General features: G+C 36.0%; 1 protein-coding gene across 6 annotated transcripts in view; it reads right to left on the minus strand.

Moving 5' to 3' along the window:
- The window catches only part of LOC134796654 (glycogen synthase kinase-3 beta), a 48,174-nt gene extending 38,667 nt beyond the window's left edge, over positions 1–9,507 (minus strand). The window contains exon 1 of one of the 6 annotated variants that reach the window (XM_063768794.1): positions 9,092–9,505. In XM_063768794.1, coding sequence (XP_063624864.1) covers positions 9,092–9,197 — 106 coding nt within the window. In that variant the 5' untranslated portion in view covers positions 9,198–9,505. Of the gene's footprint in view, positions 1–1,772; positions 2,188–9,091 lie in introns of those variants that run through there. The other 5 variants (XM_063768796.1, XM_063768795.1, XM_063768799.1 and 2 more) reach the window with 5 other exon arrangements.
- Positions 9,508–9,788: the final 281 nt, after the last annotated feature.

Here is a 9,788-nt window from a genome sequence, read left to right on the forward strand (position 1 = left end):
CCGGAAAACAAATAGGCAATACAGTGAAGCTATCTTAATAGTTAAGATGAAAACCATGATAACATTGATAACGAAACGAGTATCTTATTTTCGGGTCAAGACTTTTTCTGTAATAACAAAGGAAGTCTACAGGTTTTATTATTGGTTTGACGTTCCAAGCCTCACCTCGTTGGAACAACTATACTTTCCTTTGTTTTAACAGTAATCGCATTTTTCAGTTAAAACAAAGCAAATTCCATTCAAAACAAATTCTAATATACTTAAAGGCCGCTGGCTTTACGCAGCGGTGGCAATGACTTTTTTAATTATAACACACGAATATGATTAACGTATACTGGGATATTTGTGTGAAAACACTGGGCGAATTTCCAAAGGAGGCCGCGTGACGTAAGTAGTGTGTTTACTCCCGAGAGGTGTCCACGCAACAGGAGCAAAAGCGTGACAATTCAGCCTCATCTATTGGCGTGTTATTTATCTCGATCAGTATAAGATGACCTCAAGATTCGATACAAAATTGCCCTTGGCGGCTAAACTTATACTGGCCGGTACGTTAACAGACCAATGTCACCAGTGTAGCTACGCGAGCCTATAGGATACGTGGACCGTTGTTGATGAATTAAATATAACCCTACAAAATTTGTAGGTGGAACCAGTTATTTTGGGTACAGTTTTGAAGGGCGATGCGATGTGGAAGATGGGACGGTAAAGAAAAACATTTTCATAGGCATATCCAATGTCTTTGAAAACCCTTGAATTAAAGGAAATAATGAATGAATGAAAGTACCTATATACGTATAAGTGAAGGTGTTTATCAAATTTCTGTATTAAGACATTACTCATACAATGATAGATATGTCATCCGTTGAGATCATTCCATTTGTGTCAGCTTTGGTGTATCGATTTCGACGTATAGATGGAGAAACAGATAACAACAACAAGAAATCGACATCCGTCACAAACTGCGACATTAGCATTCCAATAAAAAAAAACTGAAAGTAGGTCAAGCATCGCCTTTTCGTTGATAAACTCAGGCGATGTAAATAAAGAGGTTTTAAATGATTTTGTCGACGTTCTCCACTCTGTCGCGGAGGAGTGCATTTTTAATAAACTCGCGGACTTCCAATCGATATAACTAGAAACATTTTCTTAGCTGTACTTAGTTAAATCAACTGTAGGCTCGTTGGTATGTTCTATATCTTATCAATACCTGTCAAAGATTAGTAACATAGTTTCTTATTGCCGGTATTAAATTCTGCAGTAGAAATACGTAAGTAAATAGGTAGTTTAGTAATAACAGTTATGACTTTTATTACATGAACTGACGTATTTATTGTATGTTATTCAAACGAATGCTATCAATTTATTACATACTGATAAGGAAGTGTCATTTGTCTTGTTGGTATGCTGTTAGAAATTTAAATTACGAAATACGAATTATTATCAACGTTTTACATCCATCCTTAAATACAAACCCGACAGTTTGTCGACCGTTTACCAGACTGTGCTTATTATAGATGTATCAATTGGAATAAAACGCACTCAATGTAAAAACAGTCAACATGCGTATTAAAAGGCTACATGACTTTTATAGAGGCTAACTGCTGACATATAATTATAACATGTGAGTCTATAGCGCATAATAAGCCTATCACATGCCACATGGGCTACGTAACCACTCAGCTGATTCAAAGATGGAGGCTGTTACGTTGTGAGAAAAACTAACTATGATAGGCATAACAAGTAACTTAATCACAGGCCAAGAATAAACGTACCATATCTTTTAACTAGTAGCGGTAAAGAGGACTTAGGCCGATCATCTGGATCAGCATTCACAGTGTATATGCCGCGGCGTCGCAACATTGTATCTAAACAAGATGCAAGGGACACACAACACTAAGAGCTTTAGCTCTGATAATTTTCCAAATTCACTTTTCCACATCACAGTATAATTTTACGGTACACACAACACAGCATCACATCATGGCAGACCGAGAGCACTGACGCGACGGATTGTTTTCAAAACGTGCACCGGATACAGGCGGCGAATAACCGAGGAAGTGGGTTAATGAACCAATCGGCAATTTTGCAACATGCACCGCCTGCGACCACGTCGCTCGACTGTGACCGGTGTTTAGCGAAAGGCGACTCGAAAACCGAGAGTGCTTTAGCGCGATTCTTCCGCGAATGGCGGATGGCGCGGTCACGCCGGCTACGAGATAGCGAGATCGTCAACGCCACTGATAACGGCGCGATAGCACCCACTCGTACCTACTCCGCGAAACAACTGAACGCCGCTCATTCAACACTGCTGCTAACTACAAGTAAATTACTAAAAACCCCACCACAATCCACATTCTTGACTGCAAATAGCATTTTGCATAGCGCGGAAGTCAAGTTAATTTAAATAATTTAAGTTATACGACTAGTGTTACGAGGTAATAAAATTTACTTTTTCCTAACCGCCTCTTTCAACTAACTATAATAGGATTATGAAATGCTTTAGTGACTATGAAGATTGCGATTAATTCACAAGATAAATATGCCGCAAGCTTTAAAATTCTACCAAGATAGTAAAAACGCTGAATAAATAGATTAGGATTTTCCTTATTTATTGTAAACGTCTTGAAGGAAACTGGAAAACTTGGAAGAAAATGCGAACTGGCTAAATAGGTTATTTATTCAGTTATAATTTTTTTCCCAGGGGATTTAACTTAGTTAACCACTAATTAACAAGCCACTCTGGCAAACTTCATTACTAAAGTTAACTCATTAAGTCGTTCATTATACAAACGAGTAGGTATTAATGAATGCTGCACCATTCCATTTCGTAATACTTTTCATTAATAAACCTTCATTAAAATTAACATAGTCGAACGCTTGCAAAAGTGTAACAATCTTCAATGCAAGCCAAGGTTGCATTCAGCGTTGCCAGACCTAATTGAAAAATCTGTAAACCTACAGATTACCATATAAATACACAAATCTACAACAAGTCTACAGAATATTGGGATTTTCTTCTTTGGCATAGTCTGTTTTAATTAATACAATAAGTACCGGATGCCTTTTTTAATTTATCTGATTATCAAAAGTATAAGCCTAAGAGCTGATTTAGACGGCGCGATTTTAGTTACATTGCGGACTGTTGGTTACGTCCAATTCAACCGACCGATCAAAAACAGCAATGTAATGAAACTCGCATGCGAGTTCTCGCATCATCTACATAAGCCCTAATTATAATGTCTTTGTAAGTTCTGATCTTTGCCCGATTTTTACAAAATTATTACATTATGCTTTCCTCTTTGGCTTGTCAAAAATGTGCTAGGTATTTAAATAGTGATCTTGAAATTTAAATAATTGAATTTTAAAATTGCTTAACGACAGTTGCCCGATCCGGACCTCGCCACAGAGGAGATGATTTATCATAATCAATCATATTCAATTACCTATTCAAATAAATAATTACCTTATTAAAATAATCTAATTAAAATCTGTAAGACAGAAAATTTTTCGAAAGATAATCATAAAGATATGATTATGATTACGAAAATAATTTTTCCACCGTCATCGTCATAATATTCAGGATTTTCTAAATGTTGATATGGCCACACTTCGTTGCTGAGGCATTAAAAATGCAAACGCGCGTCCGTCGAGGTGTTTAACCGTGAAACGTACGCTCGATGAATTTTTTACGCGCTCCCGTCCGCAATGCTACAGTGTGCATCGGTAGACAGTCAGCGAGACTCCTGACACAAATTCAGAACTAGGTCATGCAAATTTAAGAAACTATAGCTCAAAAAGGGGGCCTCTTGCATGAAGTGAGGTGGTGTATTGACGTCCCATGTTTGAGGTTCCGGTGTAAATTATATCGCAATTGTCTGCAGCTACAGTAATTTAGTATAAGCCAGAACAACGTCAATAGTGATATTATTTGGATAATATTCATCCAAAACTTAGGTTCCAATGTTAAAATAAAAAAAGAGTTTTTTATTTTGTCTATTCTTTACGATCTTTTAGAAATTGGAGCGTAACAAACAGCGTGGCAAAGAATGTACCAAGACCGAAAGGTTTTGATGTTTTGTTTAATACAAACAAAACAATGAAATACCGTTACGTAGGTACCTACGCACTAGATGTGTAGGTACCTTACCTACTACCTACAAGCACATTGACTGGTGGCCCGTGGAAGATTCACGTAAACATATCAATTTTCGCATAAATCTGGTAATTTTCTTATTACCTTCCATGGAGATGGTAAACAAGATGTTTATTGCGCCCAGCCGGATTTATTGCATGAAAAATATGTGTCTCTATCAAAAACCACTTTACTATTTGCCTTCTGCTATCCTTTTGAACCCCACGTAGGTACTTGTCACTTTAAATTAAATGGTTACGCAAATTCTGTGTAGGTAATTAGGTATACGGTATATTTTAGAGTAAATCTTGCTGTACTAAAAGAGAAAAGAAATGTTTAACTACCTAATGTAGATGCTTAGCACTCTTAGCAGATACCTATTATTACTTATTATTAAAATGTAACGTGACATAATCCCGCCTATCTGTCTCTTGATGTCTTTGACGTCAATCACCATTGTCAGTTTAGGAAGACTATGAAAAAATATTGGCACATGCGCTTTTACGTCAGTCTAGTTGAAATGCGTGAAATTGATGCAAGAGCAGCGGCAGACAATGCGTTCAGCGGAATATTTGAACGGACCAAGAACTCAAAAATATCTACATGAAATCAGGCAAGTTTTAGTTGCATGTAACTGATATTCTTGACTATAGTTGAGTTAATATTATCAAGTGAACTTATTTCTGCCAGTCCAAGCCGAAAACCTTCACCTGATATTATAAGCTCTACTAAGTATTTAACTACTGCGACCGTTTTTATGTAGTTTATCTGAGTAAGTAGATAAATTACTTTAATGATAGTGTTTTTCTTAGTAAGTTTTTACACAGCCTGCCGTCAACAAAGCCTAAAGTTTATTATAACACGCCACTCCAAAATAACCCAAAGCAAACATAAAATATTTCTTGGAGGGTCTATTACGCTAGAGACTGTTTATTTAGTTTATTATTAGGCAATGTTATTCTTCGGGGACGAACGCAATTGACGGCATAATCAGTCTCCTACAAGACGTTAGTTAACGACACATTTTTAAAAAACGGCTAGTTACTCGGTAGGTAGGAATTTCAATAACTTCTCGCTCCAAATTAGTAGTCATATTGAATCACACGATTTATAGAAAAATTTTCGTGCAAAATAGATATTTAAATTTATTGTAGATAAAAAAATAAGTTAATTGCTACACAGTAATTAGCCGGCTTTCTAGCCCACCAATAGGAAATTTAACTAATAAATCCAGCAGTGTTCCGTCACTTATGTACTTATTCATTCGTAAAGCCACGCACAATCGGCGTTGATTAGTTGCGTGTTGCATGTGTGAAGGTTTGGTGCCGTGGGCGCGTTGGAATGAATCCTTAATGTTATGTAACCCAATTATTCTTAAAAGCATCAGTAGATCAAATTGTGTTAATGGAATATTGAGTTTTTAACTACATTACGTAGTTTGTCAACAGTTGTGTATCTTAATATCTGTGTAGGGGTACAGTCAGCAGCGGAAGTTCCTAAGCGGGCAAGGTGTTCATAACTACCTTGACACGCTCTTATTCTCTTAACAATAAAGTCGTGTCAAGATCATTTTGAACACTTGGCCCGCTTAGCAACTTCTGCTGCTGACTGTACTTATGTTTAAATCTGCCAATTGCTCAGTTCATCCACATATTACGTCACAGCAACAGGGGGTGAGGGGGGCCTGCCAAGTGTGACAGTATGTATTAAAGACATATCTTTTTCCTATGAAAAAGTGTGACAAGAGGGACGGGGACTAAAAATCTAAATTTTGTGTGATTTAATTAATGGACGACCCCTGTCTGCAGAGTGCAGAGGGGTACTTTGAGTAGGTTCCAATTTTTTTAACCCCTGACGCAAAAAGAGGGGTTTTAATTTTTTTTAAAGCAAATGTCTGTCTGTTGTCTGAAGGATCGTAGCTCTCAAAAAAGTGCTTATTATTACGATCCTGCACATATTGTTGGTCACCTTTATAATTATTTTAAGAATGATTACTTGTGCTAAGTTATATTTAAAACTGGATAATTGTACTGTCTTGAGTGAGACTTGAACTCGCAATCACTGGATCCGTAGCCCAGTGCTCTGCCGTCAGAGCTACCAAGACCTCATCTATTGCCAGCAAATATTTCTACCATATGGGCTTTTATGGGTTGTTTGCAGACATTTCTGCTTGATACAAAATTAATTAGTTCTTTTTTTTATTTCCTGCTGTAATTTCTAAGTATTGAATAATCTTTATGATCGATTAATGCTTGTTTAATTCGTTCAGATTTCTTATCAAGATTTAATTAAATTTCTGCTTAGTGATTAACTAAAAATAAGTACTGATTACAAATCATTTAATCTAAAATTAAAATTTACAATTCTCAGTCCATTTTCCTCTAAGAAAAATGTTTATGATTCATAAAATTTTAGTCCCATTAACAATATTTACCTATAATTTGGTACTGGTTTCCTATACAAAATGTCCCGGAACTAGGAATTCCCGATTTGTGACATACAAATTCAGTGGTCATGCATCTATCCTCGTCTTGCCCACTATACTCAGTTTAAGCCATTGAAATTTAAACCAAATCATTTGGGAAATAGAGTAGATTTTCTTTTGGTTCACAATTTAAGTAAAAAAAAAAGAATTTTCAGTGTAATCTCAACCTATCCAGGCTTTTTATTCATAACTTGCTAAAACTGGAATATATCCTTTAAACATTGGACAGGACAAGGCTATAAACACTTGATTACATGAAAAAGTGAGGCAAAATGGAGAAGACCTATATTGTATACCGGGTGTGGCCTGTAACATGAGCAAATAATTAAAATAGATTGTACTCCTCAAATGGTGACACTTTTGTTCAACAACTTTTTAAAATTATGAAGTATTGAGACTCCCTAGTTTTCATACAAAATAAATATTATCTTCAATGGACGCCATCGCCACGCCATATCATTGTGATTGACGTTGCTTGTCACGCCTTAAACTTGCAATACATTGCGTCTTAGAATAAACTTTAAATAAATAAAAATAAAATAAAAAGCCTTTTATTTCCTTTTGTTATACATAAGTTTGTTAATATATTTTTGTTGATTTAATTTGTAGGAACCCGTTAGGTGAAGGCCTCTTCCAAAGATATCCATTTTTCACGGTCTTGTGCTATTCTTTTCCAATTGGAAAAGAATTGGAGAATAAACTTTAAAGTGTATTAAAAATCAAACCCCAAGTTATTTTTAAAAGTCGCTGAACAAATGTTGGTCAGTATGAGGAGTACAGCATACTGTTTAATGTTTTGCTCATATTACAGGCCACACCCGGTATAAAATTTTTGTTAGGGGAGACCATCATAGGGCAAAAACTCGTATTTGTATTACATACTTCTCTTATATATTCCTTGCAAGTAATTTTTTGTCGTGTTTACATGAAGCTATGACATCTTTAATGTAACATAGAAGCACAAAATGTTGTGTATCACTGAACTAAATGTTATTAGTTTTTAAATTTGTACAGCCCGGCAGCTTGAATATGTCACGCTCGCTTAAAAGACTTAGGCCCACTTGCACCATTCCATCAACCCGGGGTGAACCGGTTAAACCTGGAGTTACCATGGTTACCAGTACAATTTGACACTAGGTTAATCGTTTAACCACTTAACCACGAGTTAGTGGGATGGTGCAAGTGGCCCTTAGCTTACGGTGGCGTTGTTGATCGGGTCACCACTTTCCCGAATGAAGGTTGAGGGAGGCGATGGCTGAGATACGCATCATACTTGTGAATGGGTGCTGTTTGTGGAGACCGGTCTGTTTAAGCTTAATGTTATGTAACTTCATTTTTGAGTGACGTTAACTTTCTGAGTCACTTTATTTGGTTCTTGTTGTCTTTTTTTTTAATTATATAAGGATTCAAGTCTTGGAGACTCTATACATCTCTATAGATTTTATTTTTTAGCTCTGAAACTTAGAGATTTTTTACATCTCTAAAGAATTTTGTTTTTTTAGTAATTTGTCTCTTGTTTATTATGTTTTTATTATAGATTTTAGCCCAGAAAGCTGAATAATTCTACAGAATTATATCTGTGAACTCAGGGTTGTATCACAGCGAGACTAAATGATCATGCATTCAGTTCAATCTTGTGTAACAAATGTAACAAACATTTTTTTATGAAACTCAATATAATTATCATTCTATGTTGTAAGAGATAAAATTGTTTTAGAGAGCTAATAGGGTAATATTCATGAAAATCACTAAAATTGTTTCCTTAAGTGGAGGTTACATGAAATTTTGGCATATTAAATATAACTATTCTGATATCCCACTTTGAAACTGATCATGTAAATGTCTATCCATAAATTAGCGTCTGATTTGAAAATTTAATGAGCTAGGTTGGGTTAGCTCATAACCCATGGTATATAATACCTAGCCTATGCAGATATATCAGAGCCCTCCAGCTGTCAAATACCTATATAGTATGCGCCTAGTTACTGTTGTACTCTTACTTCATTACAAAGTATATAAATGATACTTACTACTATTTAAATTACGTCATGAAGTAACCTCAAAGAGATAGTAAAATTACTAGTAATTAACCAGAAATTACTTAGCAACTGCACAAAATGGACTCGAGAGCCGCCACCTAAGGCATTGAGGCGGCGACAGAAATATATCTTCCCATATTCCAGAGATGTTATAAAATACTACGCACTTTTTAACTAAGTTATTTTGACGTGCTAACTGTCACGCCGAGGCATATGTGGCAGAATCGAACCACAGGCTGTGGCCATTTTTGATATGCTTCGGACATAAAACGCTCCAGATATTGATTATTTCTAATTACAGTAAGACACAACCTTAATTTTAGGATGAATTGTGGCAGTTTGCAGCCATATTTGAAATTGTCAGTATTCTGATACGTCACAGGCGTAGGAAATCACGATGGCCGACAAAAGAATGGTTAGGTAGAGGATACTTACTGCTGATTTTTACCCCTCCTAGTGGTTTTGGTGGCTGATTATCGAATGTCTTTCGAACGGATTTGCTGCCCTCGGCGAATGACGTGGTCCTAGGGCGTCCGCTCATTATTATAGGTATAAAATAAAAGGCTTTAGAATCCTGAACTTCATAGATACTTCACATTTCTCGTTACCACCCTTGCACTCGCACTGAACTCTCTCACTTTGCCGACGAAATACAGAGTTATGGGTGTTACAGTCAAAACAATATCACTAAGATACAATTAAAATCAAAACAAGATTGTCTTATTAAGCTTTTACATTATCATTTTGTTGAATTTTCAAAATTTACATCACTAAGGTGAACGACAGATTTTTAGTTTCTTGATTTCTTCAGTCTTGTACTAGTTCGGCTAGTTTCGGCGTTCACTCGGACGTTCGATCATTGAACGAAGATGACGTCACATGAAAGCTAGAGACTTGCAGCGCCATCTAGCATCAGTATTCCGCTAAATTTACTCCTATGATAAAGCAGTACGTCTATTGTTTATGGTATTTTAAGGCAATTATACACGTTATTTTCGTAAATGTAAAGTCCAGTATGCACGAAAACCGATATATTTTTATACCATAAATGCTTGTGGGAACTAAGCCTAAATAATGTGTCAAAAACGCCAAAACGCACAGTGATTATTTATGCTCTTTGCGCGCAAATTTT

Source organism: Cydia splendana, chromosome 14 (assembly GCF_910591565.1).
Source record: "Cydia splendana chromosome 14, ilCydSple1.2, whole genome shotgun sequence".
NCBI classification, from domain to species: domain Eukaryota; kingdom Metazoa; phylum Arthropoda; class Insecta; order Lepidoptera; family Tortricidae; genus Cydia; species Cydia splendana.